A 24,668-nucleotide genomic window follows, 5' to 3' on the forward strand; every position below is an offset into this window, starting at 1 on the left:
AATGTCACTTTGATAAAAATTTGACATTTGCGTTGTTATATTCTCACGATCTGATGCAAACCAGTTGAATTGCGGAATTAAGTACTCAAATAAATTAAGGAATCTACCATATTCTTTGCAGAAAAAGGAGAGATAAATAACGATGAAATTTAAGTAAAAAACCTTTCTTTATATATATTACAAGTTTATTCATAGCTCTGCTATTCAAATTCTTCGACTAAGTACATGTGCACCAAGATAAGGCCTTGCTGCTGAATACAGTTAATCACACTGTCACACAGAGTTTGTACTGTCTTCCAGACTAGATTGTAAATGTCATATATAACCTAAAACAACAAAGGTATCTTTAAGAGGACTTTGAGTCCTTCTCCTCATTGTCGTCCTTGTTCATTCTCCAGATTTTGAAGGTCAAGACTGAAGCGAAGGTCACCCAGCCCAGGTAAGGAAACAAGATGTGGGCCGCTGTAGCATTGACCTTGTGGAAGGTGAAGATTGTGGCCACGATGGTCCCCCATAGACAGCCAATTTCTATGGTAGCCTACAACGGTCAATTAACATTGATATATAACATAAACCAGACATTTAACACTGTTATATAAATGGCCAATATCAATGGTAGCCTACAACAGTCAATTTTATCATTATTTATTGTTATTAGACGGCCATTATTCATAGTAGCCTACGACAGTCATTTCAGATTGTTATATAGATGGCCAATATCTAAGGAGGCCTTCAGCGGTCAATTAACATTGATATATAACATATACTGGATATTTAACATTGTTATATAGACAGCCAATCTCTATGGTAGTCTACAACAGGCAAATAACATTGATATATAACATACATGTATACCCGACATTAATCATTGTTATATAGACCGCCAATATTTATGGTAGTCTACAACAGGCAAATAACATTGATATATAACATTCAAGTATACCCGACATTAATCATTGTTATATAGACCACCAATATTTATGGTCGCCTAGAACAGTCAGTAAATATTGGTGAATGTGACTATAGACAACAAATCTTTGGTGGATTGAAAATAATGATTTTTTTTTCAAAACCAAGAGATGTTCAGCATGACTTATTAGCTCAGAGAAGCTAGGCCTATGCGATATTGGCTTCCAATAAAGGTTTCAAACAAAGTACAATCTGACCTTGAGTTTAAGGTCACAGGATATCAAAATCCAATTATCAAATAAGAGTACATACCAGGCCCAGTCTGTGAGCTCCAAAGAAGATGGGGGTCCATGCCCAGTTAAGAGCCAGCTGTGTTCCATAGAGAGCCAGGGGCAGGGCTGCTTCCCCCTGGAATCCCCCTCCATCCCTCCACACCAGGTAGGAGGCGTATCCCATGCTGCCATACAGGGCTGTCCACACTGGTCCAAATATGTAATTAGGGGGCCTCCAAGAGGGGCGCTTTATGTTCTGGAATAAAGAGGACAATATTATTATGACGAGGTCTCTAAGAGGGGTGCTTTATGTTCTGGAATAAAGAGGACAATATTATTATGACGAGGTCTCTAAGAGGGGTGCTTTATGTTCTGGAATAAAGAGGACAATATTATTATGACGAGGTTTCTAAGAGGGGTTCTGGAATAAAGAATATAAGGAAACAAAATGTTCATATGGAGGTCTCTAAAAAAGGCACTTTATGTTCCGTAATAAACAGCACAATTTCATGCAGTAGGTATAGTACTGGTATTACAGTCCCTGTGACAAACCTGGGGACTTTGTTATACTCGTTGGTCGCTCTAACACTGACCTAAAGCTAGTCAGAGCTACCTGACCCATCAGAATCACAGAACCAGCTCATGCAAGTGTGCCTCTGTCACAACCACCATTACTTTTTCACAACTTTCGACTCTTTCAAAATGTTACTGCCAAACCACAGCAATCCCAAAAGTGCCTCTGTCACAATCAACTTTTACTGTTGAAGATTAATTCTCAAGTTTAACACTTTCTAGAGTTTTGTAAACTTTTACTTACCGGTAACATGGTACGTGTTTTATAAAAATTATAGAATTCAAATCAGAACAAATTTTATCTCCAGGTGCAGATATGTTCCTTACTACAAGTTTCATCAATATTTTTTGTTGAATACAGCAAAACTCGTTTAGTATGAACAAGGGTATAGCAAAATCTTGGATATAGCAAAGTTTTACGGAATTCCCAGCGAGATTCTTTTCAAATCCTAGCAATTTTTTTGTGACTATAACAAACTTTGTTGATGAAAATTAACAAATTTTACACCAATATAATTTGATTGGTACAAAAATAGATCCCACTATATGTCATGTCTGAAGAAAGAATGTGTTAAAACTTCAAGCATCTGCAATGAATAGTTGCAAAGAAATCTTTGAAGAAAAAAATGTGTTTATATTTCAAGCACTTGCAATATAAAGTTGCAGAGAAATCTTTGAACCTCACTATATGGCATTACCACAGGGGCCAAGCCTATTTTAACATTAATTTCAATGTAACCATAAATTTACCTATGGTTACATTGAAATTAATGTTAAAACGGGCTTGGCCCCTGTGGGCATGCCTAAACAAAAAGTGTGTTAAAATTCAAGCACCTGTGATGAATAGTTGCTGAGAAAAATGAGACATAAATTGACAGACAGATGGACAGACAAACAGACACACACACAAGGGTAAAACAGTATACCCCCTTCTCCTTAGGAGCAAGGGTATAATTATGGATATAGCGAAGTATATCCACTCAACTGAGTTGATCCACTAATTTCAAATTTAATGTTCATTAAAATGCAATATCTAACAATATGATGTGTTGTTAGGATAAAATTTACGTATCCTTGAAACTGTGATTTTCACTTTATCCACGAAAATTGATGCCCCCAAATATTAATGAAACAACAGCACATGATTTCTAAATTAATAAACCATGCTTATTATCCTCTGATGTATGTAATTAATTTCACTACATGTAAAAGTTTGTTATAGCTACAATCGACTTTTGATTTGCACTTCCTTGATAATACACATATTGTGTACATGATCTAGGCATTACATGTACTAATAAAAAGGCTGTGTTAAATAGCTGGGGAGGAAACCAGAGGAAAGTTCAACAGGAAAAACCTCCTCCAGGCCCTGGAATCCTAAAAATGAACACGCTGAAGAAGAGAGCCCAGTCCTCTGACAACGGTAAGGAACTCTTTAATTGTTTATCTAACGGTCAGTAAAACTACAGAATCTCAATATTGGAAGATTAATCAACAAGCCACAACAAGCCACATGGGTTAAAGGTCAGGAGACATATTGCAGCTGATTGCAGATCAGGGAGATTTTAAAGTATTGCAATGAACATCTGGATCCTCCCAGATGGTTTAAATTACAGATTTAACACAGGGTAGATCACTGAGATATTCATTACATGTTTCTATATCTCTTGCCAAAGTGAGATGGGAATGTTCAGCAAGATTTAATTCTGATGGAAAATACTTCAGAATTTCAGAACAGTATGAAGGAAAATGTCACTACCTCAAATTCCAGTGATCCCCTCCCCCCCCCTCCCCCCCCCCCAATTTTTTTTTTCAGATACGTTACTGTTCATCTTTTTCTTGATTACCTGGCTAATACTTCATATGTTAGATTTTATATGCCATTCTAGATTGTTTCCGTTTATTCTGCATCATATGTATTTACATGTTGATGATTGACATCATGCTTCCCTTATTCTCTGTTGATTGAAGTTGTACCGTTGTGAGATAAATAAGATTACCAAATCTCACAATGGTAAACAAAATCCTGTATCAGTATGACTAATCTCATTTCTATGTGCGATATTAAGCTTTGCACAAGATACAATATAGTCATAGTGTATACATAAAATCTCATGACACCAATAATATTTTTACTGTAAAAACTCTTATAACTTGGAAATGTTTTCCTAATTGGAATAAATAACCTAACAAGCTATAATTTTTATACCTGTAAGATTTTTTACCCTGGCAGTATTGATCTCAATTGTTCTAGCAATTCTTTGCCTCAGATAAAGTTCAAAGCTCATAGTTAACTTATCCTAGATGTATCTAAATACATTTACAGCTGAGTAAGTGCACTGACTCAGATATGAAACTACATTGACTGTGTACCCTCTGTAATCCTCTCTAACATTGCATGCTCTCCCAGTGTTTGAAACAAGTATAGTCATACAGCTGCAAGACGCTTAAGTTCATTTTATTTGACTCTGTCTTTTCTGTTTTCCTTTGATCTATCACCGAGATATTCTAGATATCTCCGAAATATTTTGGTTTTTATCTCAGTGGGAAGAGTTCACTGCTAATACCATTGTAAGGTGCTTGTTACACACCTAGTACAACTGATTTGACATCACTTACCTCACATCATTGTGAGGTGCTTATAACAAACCTCATCAAGCTGATTTGACAGAACTTGCCCCATACCAAACCACTGTAAGCTGCTTATTACAAACCTCACATAACTGATATGACATCACTTACCTCACAAATGTGCTTAAAATTACAAACCTAGCTAACACATTACTCGCATCTTCCAATTATGAGGTGATTATAACAAAGCCCACACACCTGATTTGACATATAACTCACCTCATACCATTGAGAAATGTTTGTTCTTGAGATCACAGATCCAGCTGCTCCACCTAAAAAGGGCAAAGCAATGGCTGCTGCTGGCTTTAGGTACTCTGACATCTCCTTAAATAACCACACATCATTATTTTGTTGTTAGTATACATTACATGTACCTATCATTAGCCCTCGGCAGATGTTGCTCTCTAAAATGACAACTTTGTTCCAATTTGATATTCAGTCTATTCACTTTTTGCTCAATTACTTGTCAATGATTATTTGTAAATACCTCAGAGTTCAAACATTGTTAATTCATTCAAACGTATGAAAAATATTTTCCCTTTCATCGATTTCAATATTGCAATTCTTTCACAGGTATGTGTATCTTTTTTTTTTATTAAAAATCATCCAAATGTGCTCCATAGATACCTTGGGATAGACTTCAGTGTCAACAGTCTCCTCAAAACACCAATTTGAAAGAGTTTTGGGTATGACTGGACCATTTGGTTTCAATTCAGTTTTGGTATGTTGTCAATTTGGGTACAGTGAAGTTGCCAATTCTGGGTCATGTCAGACTGTTTCTTTGATATTTTGCAAAGTTGTTCTATATAAATTTTATACTACATGTATATTGAAAGTACATTTTGTGAGTTATTAAGCATTCATTTTGTTTTTGAAAATAAATTCCCGGAAACAATATTTATAGAGGCATTTCAACAAGTCATGGTTTCCCCACTTCCGAATCATTTTCTCCGTGCATTTTCATGTCATGTGACTTCAAAGTGTCAGTAATGTCAGAACACAATTTTCATAAATTTGCAGCATATAAGAAAAATATATTTACAACTACTGATACTCAAGTAACAGGAACCAATTTCTAAATGTAAATGATAGTTGTGATTCAGAATGAAATGATCATCACTATGTCATCATTGTGACAAAAAGAAAAATAAACCTTAAGAAAAATAACAAACAAGATAAACTAGAGGTACTGTGAGCAAGCTCACAATTGAAACCCCCTGCTAAGATAAAAATCATAATGCGTGAATTTTTCCAATTATAGAAAATATTGCATGAATCTATTTCACCGTCCATTTTCTATAAATAACAACTGCTCTATTTTTTTTAAAAACTGTTGGTCATAAGCAATTTTTGTGTGAAGTAAGAACATTCAATGCTTCTCCATAAGAAAGATATGGACCATACAAAAATTTTGCACTTTTTCTGCCAGTGACCTTGACCTTGCCCAAATGACCTTGGGTCAAGGTCATGACACACCCTTTGGTCCTAAGCAATATTTGTGTGAAGTAAGAACATTCAATGTTTCTCCATAAGAAAGATATTGACCAGACACAAATCTTTATATTTTTGTTGCCAGTGACCTTAACCTTGCCTAAATGACCTTGGATCAAGGTCATTACACACCCTTAGGTAACAAGCAATCTTTGTGTGAATTAAGAACTTCCAATAATTCTCCATAAGAAAGATATGGACCGGACACAAATTTTGCACTTTTTTCTGCCAGTGACCTTGACCTTGGCCAAATGACCTTGGGTCAAGGTCATGACACACCCTTTGGTCCTAAGCAATATTTGTGTGAAGTAAAAACTTCCAATAATTCTCCATAAGAAAGATATGGACCAGACACAAATTTTGTATTTTTTCTGCCAGTTACCTTGACCTTGCCTGAATGACCTTGGGTCAAGGTCAAGACACACCCTTATGTCATAAGCAATCTTTGTGTGAAGTAAGAACTTCCATTGTTTCTCCATAAGAAAGATATGGACCGGACACGATTGCACAGACAGATGGACGGACAGACGGACTGACAGACGGACAAGATGATTCCTATATACCCCCCCAAACTTCGTTTGCGGGGGGTATAATAAAATGACACCTGATCAGGATGGATCATTATATTCAATTGAATCTCTTTTTTCGCTTTCACGTTTTCGTAAATCTGCAGAAAATGTTTTAGGAACTAAAGTGACCCGCAATCGATGAAATTCCCTCCTGATTGATTAATTCAATGGTGTAAATTTATTTGAGCAGTTATCATTCTGAATAATTGTTGACATATAACTGAATGCATGTGCAATATTTTTCCTCCATTGACACCCTCCCACAACTTTCACATTAACCACCCTGCAGCGTATATAATAAAAATAGCATGTCAAAGAATTTAAGATGTGTGAAAATCTCCATCTCGAAAGAGCTTGATTTCTGAATTTGTTTCTCGGAGAGTCTGTTAGTGTTAATTTTCAAATATCATTACATGATCAAAGACAGAAAAGCCTATAGCTCGTGATCAATGTATTTATTATTTAGGTTTTTTTTGGCTTCAATTTAAACAAGGTGACATGAAATACACACGAGTGACCTGGAATTGGAGACGACCCGGAATTGGCGACTTCACTGTACGAGTTGACTGTAATTCCAGAAAACTTGGTTCACCTAAAGTTGTTACATCGTATCTATTCTAATGCGGATTTGACATATTTTTGCCAAATACTTTTGCTCAATCTGTAGGTATGGAAGACGATATTTTTTCACACAAATTCTAGAAAAACTGCTTGCACTACCTTAAAGTTCTAGTTATGGCATTTACAAAACAGTTTTATTTTCCAGATTTGCTTCACAAATAAGGGAAATACAGCAAATTCAATATTGAACGTTTCTATGTTTGTTTTGGAAAAAACTGTTACCATTTTTAAAAAAAATACAAACACATAAAATATGGTTCCAAAATTTTATTTAACACCAATTTTGTTTTACTTCGACCATTTGCAAAGTTCACAGGGCCACCAAACACTTTCACAAAGCACAGGATATCTGCAAAAACAATAAATGAAATGAATTAGCAAACCTTCTCTTCACTCCCCAAGCTTTAAACATCAATTTTTTTTTAAATCTTTGTAAATAAGAATATAATTTGCTATTAAAATAAACCAAGTAAATGTTTATGTTTTAATTCTACAATACACATACTAATGAAGTTTGAAAGTAAACTGATAAAATATATTTAGTGTGACATATTAAAACTAAATCTGATATGTCTCATAATTATATTGATTAAATTGTATAAGCATTGTTAATAATTTCGTAAAAATAATTTAGTAAAAAGAAATGATAAACCAATTTAAAAGCAAGTGAGGGGCAATGTGTGAGGGGCAATCTGTGCTGTTAGATAGGGGATAAAAATAAAAAAGAAATGAAACTCCTTGTTTCATCGACTGGGAACTTAGATTCATGCTTGCTAATTCCACTCACCACCTCTGGAATTATTTCAAGTTTGTTTGCTTTATAGTCATTCATCAACTTGTATGTATATATAGCAGTTGCCTCTGTAACTTTGCCATGTTCATCTAGGTCATGGTCATAAATAATGTTAAAAAAATCATGAAATCCTGGGACAGTGCTTATTACTCTTCCAGTAAACATCCCTTCATTAAAAGTGTGCTTTACTTTTTTTCCTACGAGAAATGGAGGGGGTGCGTGTTTGGGCTCTTTTTCCATTGTTGTAGCATCATTTATAAGCTTCCGCACATTCATAGTTAGCTGTTCAATGGAGAGATGTTTACCTTTGGAAGTCGCATTAAAAATGGATTTATCTTTCACAACTTGTTTCAAAACATTGGAACGGAAGCGTAGTTGTGCAACAAGAGCTTTTCTTTTCTCGGATACCTTTGGAATAGACTGGAGCATCTGTTCCATCGTGGTGTTGTTCTGCCACAATCCATAATATATTATTTCTGATGTTTGTTTTTCCCTTTTTTTATACAATCTCTCCTTCCTTTTTACTAAATCTTCCTGCTTTTTCTTGAGTGACTCTAGTCTCTGTCTTTCTATTTCTTTATATCTTTCTTTAAATTTCTCTCTTATTTGTCTTCCTTGTGTTTTTGAAATATTCAACAAGTGGTTTTTCTCATCTAAAGGTAATTCCTCAAGCCAGTCACAAGTCTTATTAAAAGCAAATAAAATAAACGCTTCATTTGTCAGCGTTGTTGCATTTGGTCGATTTCTAATCAGGAAATCCAACATTCCGAAGGCTCTCTCTGGAAGCTTGTTGTGGGGAATAACCGATGATGTTTCTGTGATTTTTTCTGAATTTAATGTATAGAAGGCTCCTCCTGGTAGCTGCTCTTTCATTGCAGCATTTAGTATCTTGTAATATGAGGTGAACAAATTTTGTGCAACCTGCACAGCTATAACATCAATTTTTTCATCTTGTATACATAAACAATCATAAAATTTGTCTTTTACAATCAGTTCTTCTTCAAATGGATATTTATCTGCATTTATAAAATCAAAAGCACACTGTCCTTGTTCTTTCAAAAAATCAAGCAACAACTCATAATAATTATTCATATCCAAAACATGTTTATTCCTTTCAATAACTCGCCACAAAGGAGCAGTTATTAATTTAGAAATCAAACCAAGAACTTTACACTCAGCTACGACAACATTAGACTTGCACAACTGTAAAGTTGCTTTTTGCACAAAGTTGGTTGCACCATGGACATTGTCTAAAAAGTCTAATACATGGTTCTTATGAAAAAATGCAAATTCTGCCATAAGGAAAATAACATTAAATCTATTACCTCTAAAAGAAATGAAGGAGTTCCTCTCCTTTTTGTCTCTACAATAAGTACAAAAATCTGCATAACAACCATTTCTTTCATCGACACCTTTACCAAAACATTTGGCACAAAATCTTAAGAAAGTAATAACATGTCCATCTAGTTTTGAAATATTGACATCATCATTTTCTTCAAAGTCTAAAGAATAAAAATCTTTAAATGACTCTGAACTATCTATTTTTTCACACATAGATTCATAATTCTTAAGAACAGATGATGAGGACTCTGCAAAGTTTACAAGCAAGTGTAAACCACAGAAAAAATTGTTCACTCTACAACAAGCATCTTGCTGTTCAAAATCTAAATCATCCCATGATTTCAAAATCTGTGGCATAATTTCTTTTCTATAATCTACTAACAAATCAGTAAAGGCAATGTTTGTTTTGGCCCTGTCAGACATAAAATTCTGAAGGTTACACAATATTTTATCACCAATAGTGTTATCAATGTTCTCATTGCAAACCTCTGATATATCAGATAATATTTCTTTGAATGTCTCTAAAGTAGTATGAGATGATTTGTTACACATATCTCTTAAGCCTAAACAATACACATTCTTGTCTTCATCTGATATCAAAAATGTATTATATGTTTTGCCAAATTTGTTAGTTTCATCCGAGTACAAAGTTGTATTTTTTTCCCCCTTCAGCTTTTGCCCTACCTGAGCACTACTGACAGCTATTTTTTCACTAACTATTGCATCTACAGTTTTGCGAGAGGGACAATTTTCTAAACTTTTACCCACTAATTTCAAGGAGGTGTTAATTACATCATTTACTTTACTTGTTGCCACATTAAGACTAGTTAATTTCATTACTGCTTGTCTATATGCAGGTATATAAGAATTGCTATCACTATCGAACACAGCAACGCTTTCATGATCATGTAATAAAGTCTCAAGGTACTGACAACTTGTCTCCAACTGATGTAATTCTGATGAAAGTTTACCTACTGTTGACTCTCTTTCACACACTTGTTCATTCAACTCATCTATCTTCATTTTCAAGGTCTCATTTTCATTTTTCAAACTCCGATTTTCTTGCTTCATTGTTTGTAACTTTTTAACATTATTACCAGAAACTTTCTGTACATCAAAAAATTGCTTGCGCATCTTAATAACCTTGTTTTTCTCTCTCTGAAAATAAATTTTAGATATTTTTTCTCTCTGTTTTGAGGTTTTGGTTGTTAATCTTAACTTGCTGCTTTGACCTTTGATTTTGGTTTTTTCTTGTTCGTGCTCTTTCCGTAGTTTCTTCAGGGTTTTCTTTTGTTCATCCTTTTGATCCAATAACTTTCTCTTTAAAGATGATATTTCAGCATCCTTTTTTTGTTGCATTTTGTGAAGGTCTGCAGCTATAGATGTAGCCAAGGTAGAATCAGAGGATCTACTTTTGTTTGTACATATAGAACTTTCATTCAGGGTTGGACATTTAAAAGGTTCTTGTAGAAAAGTTTCCTTTAAAAGGCCCCTCTTTTTCTGTGTATTTTTCTTCAAACGATGCAAATTTGTAACTAAATTTCTCATATTAATAGGGATGGAAACTATTTGCTGGAACCAGTTGCACATTTTCTGTTCCTTAATGCCTTTTGATTTTGCATAATCAAATAAATCTAATGCCAGTTTATTTGTTAACAGTATGTCAAATTCAGAGAGGTCTTTAATATCTAAAAGTGGTAACAGTTTTTCAAAAGTTGTGATACTCATAATGGTTCCATTTACATGAATGCATAAGCATATTGCTTCTCTAGGTCTTTGAGAGTTTCCCTGGTGTTAATAGATTCTCGCATTTCTCTAATAGATTCCAGTTTAGACTCTATGTGCATGTATATTCCTACTACGGTTGGTCGGTCAAATGCCATGGACATGAAATAGTTTTCAATGAGACTGAGGATATGCCTAGCTTTTTCATCTTTGCCAAGGACGAGTCGTCCAAGTAGAACTTTCATATTGCTTTCATTCATGTTATATTCATCAAAATCGCATAATGATATCATCAGTTGCATAAAACTTACTCGACTTTCTACAGTTCCATGCGTTTCTCTGGTAGTCAAAAAACTGCTGAGAGAATTCGAACTTGGGCTGAGGTTTCTCCGTCTGGAAGTCATTATCTGCTGATGCTTTCAAGTGAAATACAAGAATTTGAATCTTAATAATACGTTAATACGATAAACTTTACAAAAGATGAATTAAAACATCAATAAACTTACTGTAATTTACTGTATTTGATTTCCACGTGTAGACTCAGACTGCACTGTTAGCTACGCCAAACCAAAACAAAGGGCACATAACTCCGCGCGACAGAAATATAGGGCATTTTTAATTGCCTCGTATATCCTTAATACGCGGTTGTAATTTTTAAAAAATAATTATTTGCGATAAAAAACATTTATAATAACATTAATAAACATAACATTTAGCTGTATATTCGTGATTTATATTTTTACGCTTCTTTCAAAACTTTCGGAAGAAATTTTTTCCCGCTAAAAGTCAGCCATCAACAATTTCTCCTTGATATACAAATGCGCCAACATGTTGGGTATCTATCTTAAGAAATAATGGAACTACTTTTGCAATTGACACAGCGTACAAGGACGTAATCAGAGACCACCCGATAGTAAAAATACAACGCCATTTTGGAAACAAATTTAGGTCAAAAATCGAGAGTTATCGCTCTTTGATCTTCCATACCTACAATCTGCCATACATCATGTACATAGCCTAAAATTACGAAACTTATTTTAACGTTTTCACGCCTTTAGTTAACTATAATATCACGGTTCAGTTAAATTATTTTCGTGAAAAGCCCATTGAACAGGTCTGCCCTATAGATGGTACTTTTCTGGAACATTCTAAACAACTGTTCTGTTTCATCAGACATGTCGAACACTGACCGGAATTGTAATGAAGTGTGTGTCGTCTACATCATGAGCTCTGCGCATTATAAAAAATACACAATGTGCTCATAAAATCACAGCATATAAACGACAGTGTGTGTAATAATTCAAGTGTTATTTTTCTTAACTAGAGCTAACGTCTTACCTTTGAATAATGTAGTAGTTTTTTTTCAAAAACTCAGACGATTCCTACTGTCACAGGTGCCCTTGCCCACTTCAAGCAGACGAATTCGACCTTTGAACTTTTATACTCTCTAAGCTATATGTTATTTTGAAAAACTTCCTCTTTTCGCTAGAAATTACACCACTTACCATGGGCTTATAAAAAACTTATCATTATGTGTCATCTTCTGCATTACTGAATTACCAAATGAGAAGAGATATTTTTTTATTACATTAGGTTTAATATTAGAGATTATAAATCTTTAAAGGGATGAATGATAAAAAAGTTTTTAAATTGATAATTCAAAATATATCTTTTGGGTTTTAATATTCCTTTTTATTTTATATCAAACTGTAAATTTATCATAAGGATTTGTGAATGTAAATTACTCTATACCATTTTTACGTAATTTTCCGTCAATTAGTAATGTTAAAGGTAGACCGGAAACGAAGAAATGGCTACTTCTCCTACAAGTACTCTAACTCCGAAAAAGAAAGACGAGTCGTTTCTGGATAAGTTAGGGGGGACCCTCGCCAGAAAGAAGAAAGCTAAAGAAGGTCTTCAATGTTCTTTGCTTTGTTATAATATTTTATAATGAATAAAGGTAGTGATAAGCTTAAAATTCATCAAGTTCAACATTTGTTTACATTCCATATAAGGATATTGACTACTGACAGTTTTCACGTTGATAATTTTTTTTTTATAGATTTATAAGATCTATCATTTTTTATGATACAGATGATATGATCCGCATTCCGGATCTAATTGATATCGTGCTGTATTTTTTTTTCTATTTATGGCGTTTCAGCAAGCTCAGGGGGTTTCTCCTGATCTGTATTTTTTTTTTTTTTCATTAAAGAAATGATTATTTTTGATAATATTGATCCTTCACTTTTCTCAGTCTAACTATCTTTTTTCATTATTTCATTCAATGTACTATGTACACTGAATGGTGAATTCTTTGAGTCTTTACCTATTCTGCAATTTCGATGGGATTAAAATCATTTCCCCATAGGAACTTTAAGAAAGCAGTGGATAATATATATTGTCATTTAAACCAGTGTCAGCAAACAGAATAGAAGCAGATCTTTTAAATTCTTAGGATATAACACATTGATGAGACAATATAACTTGTAGTGATGACTTAATTTTGCTATATGTTTCTGTTTGCTTTTTTGAATGGAGCAGACAACCTGCTCCACAAAAGACTGCAGAATGGTTACAATAGTAGTGAGTCTTATAGTATAAATAAGGAAGTCCTTGAACAACTTTGCTGTTTCTTTTTCCAGTAAGCGAGCTACAGGAAGAGGGAAAGCATGCCATAGAAGCTCCAACCAGCCCTACCGTCCCTGACATCGGGCCCGAGGGCTACACACTGGGTAAGATAGCAGCATTATGGATAGTATGTAGTTAAAAACACATGCCATATATATCAACCACACACTGGATCATTTGTTTAATACTTAAGCATTGGCTACATAAAAAATCTACTCGCGTTCTGTTGAAGTTCCATAAAACAGACAGAGAGAAGATAAATGCTTTGAATTTAAATTCACATTTGGATCATTACACTATTGTATTATAATACCTTTTTAGATATGACTATGTTTTGATATTTTTATTAGATGAAAATGAAGAGCGGTCCATGATTGAACCACAGTCAAGGGATGACCCCAAAGTCAGAGACCTGATAAAGGTACATCTAGAAAGATCCAGCAGAAAAAGTTTTTATGCTTAAAGCCTTTGTGTTTTAAGATCTGAATCCTTAGATTGTCCACCATTGTACATCCTGTGAATACTGTTAGATTTTTGTTCTTTTTAAAGTTTTTTTTATAAAGAGGTCTGTATATGAAATTTGAAATTCCACCTTCACGTCTTAAAGGGGCGTGGTCACGATTTTAGTCAAAAATTATCTTTAAATTTTGATTTTAATGTAAACAATGCTTCTGTAAGACATTTTTAATAGGCAACCAAAATTTGAGTGTCATTCGTTGAGTAATAAGCGAGTTACAGAGCTTACAATTCTTTGCTGTGTAAACAAACTGTTGTTTACAAATTGAATGTTGAAGTGAAAATTCCTGTTTTAGCCCTAAAAGGTATGTGTTAAACATTAGGAACTGTTTATCTAAGCTTAAGATGAATAAGAAGGTAGACAAATACGTGAAAAAGATTTTTACTTGTATATTGAACCTATGTAAGCGAAAACAAGATACGAGCCTTGTTTACATGACAAGAAATTGTTAGCTCTGTATCTTGCTTATACTGTAGAATCATTAAAATTCGTGGTGGCTCAATTTTTGTGGTATTCGTGGGTAGCCCTCCCCAATAAATTTACATCCTCGACAAAAACAAACTTTGAAACAGAAAGATTTCATTTTCTCACTGAAACTGTAAACCGACACATCCACGAAATTACATCCCCATGAATAAACAAAAAACCCGCTATCCATGAAAATTGGCCCCCACAATTTAAATGATTCCACAGTAACTATAGGACTGACTCACAAATTTCATGTGATTATTATAAATGCATTCCTAAAGCATTATAAATAGTAAAAACAGAAAAATAGAATTTGACCAAAATCGTGACCATGCCCCTTTAACTTATCACTTGACTTTGGACTTCCCACAGAAAATTGCTTCCTGAGTCAACAAATTTTTCTGCTTGTAATTGTTGTGTGAAATAAGAGTTTGATTGAAGTAAATTTTTTGTCAAAGTTTTTATGTACGTTTATTCTGTGTCAGAGTTACTATAATTGTGTGTTGTATGCCAGAGCTATGCTAAGTGTATCTTATGCTAGAGTTATAATCTATATGTGTGTTTTATGCCAGAGTTTAGCTATATGTGTGTTTTATGCCAAAGATATGCTGTATGTGGTTTTTTTATGCCAGAGTTAAGCTTTTTGTGTGTTTTATGCCAGAGTTAAGGTATAGGTGTGTTTTGTGCCAGAGTTAAGGTATAGGTGTGTTTTATGCCAGAGTTAAGCTTTTTGTGTGTTTTATGCCAGAGTTAAGGTATAGGTGTGTTTTGTGCCAGAGTTAAGGTATAGGTGTGTTTTATGCCAGAGTTAAGGTATATGTGTGTTTTATGCCAGAGTTAAGGTATAGGTGTGTTTTATGCCAAAGATATGCTGTATGTGGTTTTTTATGCCAGAGTTAAGCACTTAGTGTGTTTTATGCCAGAGTTAAGCACTTTGTGTGTTTTATGCCAGAGTTAAGCACTTTGTGTGTTACTATAATTGTGTGTTGTATGCCAGAGCTATGCTAAGTGTATCTTATGCTAGAGTTATAATCTATATGTGTGTTTTATGCCAGAGTTTAGCTATATGTGTGTTTTATGCCAAAGATATGCTGTATGTGGTTTTTTTATGCCAGAGTTAAGCTTTTTGTGTGTTTTATGCCAGAGTTAAGGTATAGGTGTGTTTTGTGCCAGAGTTAAGGTATAGGTGTGTTTTATGCCAGAGTTAAGGTATATGTGTGTTTTATGCCAGAGTTAAGGTATAGGTGTGTTTTATGCCAAAGATATGCTGTATGTGGTTTTTTATGCCAGAGTTAAGCACTTAGTGTGTTTTATGCCAGAGTTAAGCACTTAGTGTGTTTTATGCCAGAGTTAAGCACTTTGTGTGTTTTATGCCAGAGTTAAGCACTTTGTGTGTTTTCTGTCAGAGTTAAGCACTTAGTGTGTTTTATGCCAGGGTTAAGCACTTAGTGTGTTTTATGCCAGAGTTAAGCACTTTGTGTGTTTTATGCCAGAGTTAAGCACTTTGTGTGTTTTATGCCAGAGTTAAGCACTTTTTGTGTTTTATGCCAGAGTTAAGCACTTTGTGTGTTTTATGCCAGAGTTAAGCACTTTGTGTGTTTTATGCCAGAGTTAAGCACTTTGTGTGTTTTATGCCAGAGTTAAGCACTTTCTGTGTTTTATGCCAGAGTTAAGCACTTTGTGTGTTTTCTGTTTGTTTGGACAGATGCTGCTGGACTGGATCAATGACGTTCTTGCTGATGACCGGATCATTGTCAAGGACATTGAGGAGGATTTATTTGACGGACAGATTCTCCAAAAGCTGATTGGTGAGAACCCCCCCACCCCACCCCTGCCAATCAAAGTACTGTCAAATGATTCATTTCTGTGCAAATTTGTTGGTGATGTAAATTTGTGGATAAGGGAGACCAACAAAATCCATAAAATGAATCCACCTTGAATTCTAATGATTCCACTGTCATGTTATTAACGATAAAAAGATTTTACCTCTTATTAATATCAATAGGTCAAATTGTGTAATTTTATTTTAAGTTAAATTCAAAACAGACCATTGCATGGACATTAATGAAAGTGCCCAGCCATAGACATTTCTGATAAGAAATAAAAAAATTGATATATAAAATGAAAACTTATTTCCATTCTTTGCAGAAAAGTTGGCAGGGTTGAGAGTCGAAGTTCCTGAGGTCACACAGTCAGAGCAAGGTCAGAAACAGAAACTACAAATTATCCTCACCGTCATCAACCGAATTCTACAACAGAGCCCCCCCTGGACCCAGAGTAAATGGAGCGTGGACAGTAAGTTATTTATAGAAATCTATGTTGTAACAGAGTCCATCCTGGACCAAAGTAAATGGAGTGTGAACAGTAAGTTATTTGTAGAATACTACAACAGAGCCCCCAAATGGAGCGTGGACAGTAAGTTATTTATAGAAATCTATGTTGTAACAGAGTCCATCCTGGACCAAAGTAAATGGAGCGTGAACAGTAAGTTATTTGTAGAATTCTACAACAGAGTCCCCCCGAGACCCAGTGTAAATGGAGCGTGGACAGTAAGTTATTTATAGATTTTTTTAGGCATAGATAGTTATTTATGAATCATAATAGAGCGTGGGTGACATGTTGTATATAAAATCAGAAGGATATGCTGCATTCAGGTTAAGACATTAGAATTTGCTTGTTGACAACGAAAGCAAAAGGGGCGAAAATAAAACGGGGGCGAATATTTCCCAGTATACAGTAAATAGGAAGTTGTTGTAGATTCAGTAAAGCTTTGGTAGGAAAATTTTCTTTGCAGGTTTTTGTGTGAACAATTTATATCTACATCAATGATTTTAACAATAAAAATTGATCATTTAAGTCAGGAAAGGCTGACTTCATTGCATTCTTTGTTTACATCACTGATTTTCTGTGGCAGGTGTCCACTCTAAGAACTTGGTGGCCATTCTCCATCTCCTGGTTGCCTTGGCCAGACATTTCCGAGCTCCAATCAGATTGCCAGAAAATGTTTCCGTAAACCTAGTCGTTGTCACGGTGAGTCGGACATTGTTTTTGGTTGAAACTTGATTTTATTTTTATCAGATTTTACTGTTTTTAAAAACATTTAACTGCACTCTCATTGTCTTAAAAGTTTAAGAAATGCTAGATAGTAAATATTTTGTAATGTAATTTTTGTAAAAATTTTTAATTTGATCTGACACTTAACAGTATCAATTGTTGATGACACACCCTTGCGAATGTTATTGTCATTAAAATTTAGAACACGTGGTTTTATTTGACCCTTACAGTTTCGCAGTAAAAATTGTTGCTCTATTTATAGTCACTTTTATGGAATCTAGGTAACTGAAGTCAAATACAAAATCTAAACGTTTATTAATTTTAAACTTTATCTCCATTAATTGATGGATAAAATGAGTTCTAGAAATAAATGTGACAATAGAAGATATAGGTTTTTTTCTGCTGTTACAACAATTAACATGCTTCTTAGCAGTATTTTGGATCCGTGCATGACCTAGTAATAGCATCAATAGTGAAACAGACTATATTATTTCCTGCAGAATGTTTCTTGAAAATGAGTTTTTATAAAAATCAGACACCCATTCTTTTTTTAAAAAGCATAGTTTTGCACACCAAAAGCATAAGAAATGGCTATAATTTTATTAAACAGCCCAATGTTTATACTTTCAACCACGTGTAGAGTGGTTGAACACGAATGATAAATCTGATCTTAATAACATCGTTTAGTTTAAATAACCACTAGATGATGAAATAAGACATAAATCTTAATGAAATTTCATGTTTGAACATAAATCAAAGTAGGATATGATATAAAAAACAACCAGTAATTACGTATTTTAAGAATAATACCCAAACACTTATACTTCCACTCAAAATTTCACAGGAACTGAACAAATCTCGGTGAAGTCTCGTGAACTTTCATTTGAGCACCTCTTGATTAATTACATCCTTAGCAATGATAATAAAAACATTCCGAACACATTCACAGGGGTGTAACAGAGACAGTTAAACTCTTGGTGTAGTGATAATAAAGCAACGAGATCCAATCGTCTGCCTTGCTACTGAAAAACGCTAGTAAAAACTTTTGCCCCATGACTAAATACAAAGCCAACATAGTACTTGTGATTGAACAATTTGAATGCTATAATTTTGATAACTGATTTAATCTGTTCTTTTTATATCAACACAGAAGCGAGATGGAATGTTACAGCCCCGGAGAGTGGCCGAGGATATCACTACTGTCAACGAGTATGTTTACCATATATACACGGACTGTATTACTGAGTCTGATGATTTCAGTTGGTGTAAATTGTTTAGAAAGTTCAACTTCTGGTAGAATGAAATAACGAAAATTTTGGAAACTGAAATGAATCTTGGGGCACAGAAACTTTTAGTTTGCTTTATTTGTGTGTTTTGTCTGGAAATTTTTATTAATTTTTTTCAGTAGGTGTAAATCTTTTTAGTATAATAAATAATTCACATATACCCAGTACATAGAAACAAACATTGAATTAGACTCAACAGTAAAAACTGCCTGGCTTATTTTTATTTCTGTAATTCTGATAAGGAATAGATTTTGGTAATAACCTAGTAACATGTTATCGATTTGTGTTCTTTATTGTGTTTTAATATACTCTTTCAGAGATATAGGGGCGAGATTTGGTAAGTTTGGATTTTTGAATTATATCTAAAAAGAATGCAATTATACTTGTACTAGATTTGTTAATTTTAGACTAAGTCTTGATCATTGTTTACCGTAAAAGGAGAGAGCAATAAAACCTGAACTTAGATAATTAATTTTTCTGTCTCTCCCCCTCGTCACTCACTGTTATTTCTGTCAACATTACAGAGCGAGATGCGTTCGACACGCTGTTTGACCATGCCCCAGATAAACTCAATCTCGTCAAAAAGGTAAGGTGTCCGACAGACAGGAAACCTCCTGAAGATAATTACTGTGGTTTCATTAATTTTCGTGGGTATCAATTTTCGTGGATTTTCTAAAAACCACAGTTTCAAGGATACGTTATTTCGTGGCCAATGATCCAATCAATACAAAATGTTAGTTGAAATTGAACTTCAATGAACATTTAATTTCGTGGATCAACTTAACAACGAAATCCACGAAAATGGGTATTCAACGAATATTGATGAAACCACAGTATGTGATGAATCATTGTTCATCTTTGAAATGATCAAATTTACTTTATTATTCACATTTGACGTATTGGACATATCCAAAAAATCACTTGGATAGTGCTAGATTATCAATTTAATTTTGCAACATACATGTACATGTTCTCTTTGATTTGATGTGAAAAACTTAGATAGAATGGCCTTGACCACATAGCCATATTAAGTTTTGTGCAGAACTGTGTAGCCAGTTTTTCTAGGCCTGTTAACTTTTTTCATGATATTTTCATATCATATGATTTACTATTCAATATTTAGACAAGCATCTCTTACAAACTGGGTTTGTGCAATTTACACTTTATTAACTGCACAACAAACTGCAGCAGTGAAGTTATATTTTGATCATATCCCTTTTAGCTTTTAATTAGATCCATTTGATATACATATAACACGACTTACAGGTTTTAGTTCATGTCCTGTAGTTTATTGTAACAGGGTTTCTTTGTCTGCAGACTCTGGTGACTTAAGACCAGGTTATTGTAACATAGTTTACAGGTCTCCCTCTAGTTTATGACTTTTTAGTTTATTGTAACACGCTTTCTGTGTCTGCAGACTCTGGTGACATTTGTGAACAAGCAGCTGATGAAGATAAACCTGGAGGTGGCCGACATTGAATCCCAGGTGAGAGCCTCTTACACCCGGCTCCAGAAGTCATCTTTTTACATTCTGGTGCAATATTTCTAATTTTGTATTGATGCTGTTGTTATCTATGGGTGAAACACCTCACATTATAGTGTTACAAAAGCATGTCAAGTCATATATCAGCTGATTATGAATTATCTGTCTTTGAAGGGAGATAACTCTGTAACTGTTGTTTCTTGATGGAATCAGTGTATTTATTAGTGAGCAGCTCTGTAACTCTTGTTTGATTTTAAGGGGAATAACTCTGTAATTCTTATTGACAGTTTCATGATGGAGTTCACCTAGTTCTATTGATGGGATTACTGGAGGGCTACTTCGTACCACTGTATGATTTTCATCTGACACCTGAGGACTTTGATCAGAAGGTAATTATAAACTGTAGTGACAATCCGACCCCAAAAGAGAATCAAAGGAAAACCTGTTTTCCTCTGAGTTTCGGTGATGCTTGTTTTAGTATTCTGATCTTTTGAAAACATAACTTGTGACCCGAACACTGTGATATTCATTGTGAGAGAAATTGCAGATTTATCTGCCATCTAGAGATGGAAATAAACTATTAAGCTGTATGGTCTGGTTGGATGACATTATTTGAAACAAAGAAAGGAGAATAAAAGAAAAAACTGTAAAATATCTGGCATGGTTTCAGGGTAACTAAAGTCATTAGAGTTTTGAAAATTACATGATTCCAAAAGTTTTATGTGTCGGATGTAACAAGGCTTAAAAATTAAAAGAATTTGACAGCATTACCGATGTATTGAATATGCTGTCAGTGTTTACAACCTAAGATCCTGCTTCAAGAAAATGATATTAAAGTTATACAGCAAAACTCGTTTATAACGAACACAGATATAGCGAATTTACGGCTATAACGAATTTTTTTCCAAGTCCCGGCAGAGTCCTTATATAATCCTTTATAAAACTGTCGCGTATAACGAACACGGCTATAACGAATGTACGGTTATAACGAAGTAATTTTAAGATCCCCGCAGATGAAATTTGAACGTTTTTTATCATTCCTATAACGAATTTTTTTCACTACAAAATTCATTTAAGATACGGGAAAATTCCTATATCGAATATATTTTTTCAACAAAAATTGTTAAAAAATATACATAAGAATTTTAAATTTGTCTTGTGTAGTGATGTAAATAGTTAGTAAAGTGTTCAAGGGCTTACAAGGAATTTAGGAGTTTTGAGTTGTGTTCAATGTTCCTCTCGGTACACGTGTGGACGAGAACATGATAAGTGTTGAGACAAGACCAGAAGATGACATCGTCAACGATATTCTTAACTCTGAACCAAACAGCGCCGATAGCGACAACGTTAACAAAGTCGTAGAATCAACAGATTTTCCAAATCTGGACGATGGCACTAACTCTATTCATTTGTTGAGGCAATGTCTTAAAACAAGTGTAAATGCCCCAGAACGTCTCTTTACTTATCTGTGTGAAATTGAAAAGGTCATACACGCCAGTAAATCAAAGCAGTCAAAACTCGACGATTACTTTAACGTGGCATAATGCCCGAGATAAAAACCGGTTTATGTCGTGAACACATGTACATGTATCTATGTTTATAAATCTAATTTATTTTTATTGACTGCCACAATAAAAGAAATGTTAATAAATTGTATACAATTTCATTGTCTACCACAATAAAAAAAATTCCGGAAATTATATATCTTTATTGAATTGGTTCTATTTTTAATTTGCCAGACATGTATCCGGTTGCAAGTTTGTGGTATGATAATGATAAGTTTTATTTCTTTATTTTTGCTAGTTAAAAACATTTTAAAAAACCAGATAAGATATTACAAACAACATCGTTGAATTGAACAATCACATGAATAAAGTAAAATATTGTATTGACTATTCCTTTTTACTGACGATGGTCTCTATAAACGTACAATAGTTTGAAGAATTGTCAGCTTAAGTGCTGTTTTATAGCGAATTCGCTATAAAAAAATTGCGAATTCGCTATAAACGTATAACGAATTACGGCTATAACGAAGTTTTTCTTGTTGTCCCCTGATATTCGCTATAAACGAGTTTTGCTGTAATTAAAAAAATAATACAAAAAAGCAAGTTAAGAGCAGGTTCCTAATTAAATAAGATTTTGAGGCATCCATACTTCTCAAAATATTTTTCATTCATTTGAACATTTGTTTTCCTATGCATGTATGTGTTGTATGTTCAGTAAAGTTATGAAAAATTTGCTCTTCATAGGGCCATGGTGTGATGTGATTAAGTGTAGCCCCACAAGTTCATAGGGCTACTATGTGATGTGATGAAGTGTAGCCCCACTTGTTCATAGGGCCATGGTGTGATGTGATTAAGTGTAGCCCCGCAAGTTCATAGGGCTACTATGTGATGTGATGAAGTGTAGCCCCACTTGTTCATAGGGCCATGGTCTGATGTGATGAAATGTAGCCCCACAAGTTCATAGGGCTACTATGTGATGTGATGAAGTGTAGCCCCACTTGTTCATAGGGCCATGGTCTGATGTGATGAAGTGTAGCCCCACAAGTTCATAGGGCTACTATGTGATGTGATGAAGTGTAGCCCCACTTGTTCATAGGGCCATGGTCTGATGTGATGAAGTGTAGCCCCACTTGTTCATAGGGCTACTATGTGATGTGATGAAGTGTAGCCCCACTTGTTCATAGGGCCATGGTCTGATGTGATGAAGTGTAGCCCCACTTGTTCATAGGGCTATGATGTGATGCATTTAAGTGTAGCCCCCCACGTTTTATAGACCTTGCTCTGATGTGATGAAGTGTAGCCCCACTCGTTCATAGGGCCATGTTGGGATGTAAACAATCTGTAGGATGTGTAGCTAACGCACAGTTCAAAAGTCAAGTAACAGCTTTGATAAAGCCCTATTATTAGAGTGATGAAATTATTCATCAATGTCTAGGTTTTTGGTCGCATTCTCCAAACATAAATTTAGGGATTGAATATGATTTTACTCATCTTATTTGGTGTAACATAACTTTAGGCAGTGATGCTTTATAAACTGCATAGAATTTTCTCACAAAACCTTAATTTGACTCAGGTGCATAAAATTTCAGCATAAATTGAATGACAATATTAGCCCAAGGTCACATTTCCATTTTATAGTTTTATAAAGAAGAAATTGTCATTGAGAGAGTTGTCTTTCTTTATCAAAAGGTCATTGACCCTTAAGAGGGCCAATTGAATTCTAGGTCACTAGGAAATACTGGTCACTGGTCATAGGGTGCTAGAGAGGTGGTGGAGAACTGTTCTACCCAGGTGGAGGAAGCAATGCAATAGAGGATAGTGGTGATGACCACACATCCACAGCATTCATGTAGTTGTAAATAAAGTTGATTTTATGAGATCAACAAAGACTTTTTCTTGCAAAACAGAATATTGAGGTAATAGTCAGTTGTTGAAGAGTAGTTTGTAAGTAGTTTGTGTTCCTTGGTTTCCTGTAATAAGAATCAAAAAAGCTGCCATGTTTGCATCACCAATAACATGCAAGATATGATGCGGATAACTAGAAATAATCCCAACCAATCGGAGAATTGGACATAACACAGGGCCTATTTATGAAGAGCTTGCCCTAGATTTCAAGCAATAAATCATTTCTGCAGTGTACTTTTCAACATGAAAAATCAGATGAAAGATTTTGACAGGTGTGCATTTTCTGATTTCCCCCTGAGGGGCCCCTTTATCTCCAGTTTTACATTAGATATTCATTGCTGTCAAATCACGGCATAGTCACTAAAAAGTGGTTTCCTTCTTATCAAGATTCAGCTGGATAAAAACAACAAATTTGTTTAAAGCTGTTTTTATTTCAGCTTCCAAATCTCTGTAACTAAGTTAATTATATATTTACCTATGTGTGTTAACTATTCAGAAAAGCTGGCAGAGTTATATTCTGTATGGAAAACAGCAGGACCTTATATTGCACCCAGAAATTCAGTTTTTGTTAATAGAAAACGTTATGTCATATAAATATGAGATTGGTTGATATGATGATGGATTACGCGACATGCACTGTGTTCCGTGGTCAGACAAGCAGCATGCACTCTTACCGTGGTCATGTGACTGCAGACTCTTGTTACCGCGGACTTTATTACACATACATACCTGTCGTCAGTGAGGCGATGACAAAGTGTTTTGAAAATGATAGAAAGTCCTTACTCTCTGTTGTGTTAACTAAATCTTTATTCACCTTTCTAAAGATGAAGGTAGTTCTGAAAAGGTCAAGGTCAGAGTCCACTGGTCAAGGTCAGAGTCCAATGGTCCAGTGCA

At 34.5% G+C, this 24,668-nt stretch overlaps 2 protein-coding genes across 3 annotated transcripts in view; one reads left to right on the forward strand and one right to left on the reverse strand.

Moving 5' to 3' along the window:
- Positions 1–148: 148 nt before the first annotated feature.
- LOC128184468 (translocator protein-like) lies at positions 149–12,420 on the reverse strand. The gene is made up of 4 exons (XM_052853960.1): positions 12,264–12,420; positions 4,605–4,709; positions 1,222–1,437; positions 149–538 (listed from the first exon to the last, which is right to left on the reverse strand). The coding sequence occupies exons 2-4, from the start codon at positions 4,704–4,706 to the stop codon at positions 347–349; spliced, it is 510 nt and encodes a 169-aa protein (XP_052709920.1). The 5' UTR covers positions 4,707–4,709; positions 12,264–12,420; the 3' UTR covers positions 149–346.
- LOC128184465 (beta-parvin-like) overlaps positions 2,585–24,668 on the forward strand; it is a 38,930-nt gene continuing 16,846 nt past the window's right edge. The window contains exons 1-11 of one of the 2 annotated variants that reach the window (XM_052853958.1): positions 2,585–3,177; positions 13,571–13,660; positions 13,907–13,977; positions 16,247–16,349; positions 16,690–16,836; positions 17,456–17,571; positions 18,746–18,804; positions 19,199–19,218; positions 19,406–19,467; positions 20,299–20,367; positions 20,652–20,753. In XM_052853958.1, coding sequence (XP_052709918.1) covers positions 3,138–3,177; positions 13,571–13,660; positions 13,907–13,977; positions 16,247–16,349; positions 16,690–16,836; positions 17,456–17,571; positions 18,746–18,804; positions 19,199–19,218; positions 19,406–19,467; positions 20,299–20,367; positions 20,652–20,753 — 879 coding nt within the window. In that variant the 5' untranslated portion in view covers positions 2,585–3,137. Of the gene's footprint in view, positions 3,178–12,709; positions 12,839–13,570; positions 13,661–13,906; positions 13,978–16,246; positions 16,350–16,689; positions 16,837–17,455; positions 17,572–18,745; positions 18,805–19,198; positions 19,219–19,405; positions 19,468–20,298; positions 20,368–20,651; positions 20,754–24,668 lie in introns of those variants that run through there. The other variant, XM_052853957.1, reaches the window with a different exon arrangement.

This window comes from Crassostrea angulata, chromosome 5 (genome assembly GCF_025612915.1).
Source record: "Crassostrea angulata isolate pt1a10 chromosome 5, ASM2561291v2, whole genome shotgun sequence".
Classification (NCBI taxonomy): Eukaryota; Metazoa; Mollusca; class Bivalvia; order Ostreida; family Ostreidae; genus Magallana; species Magallana angulata.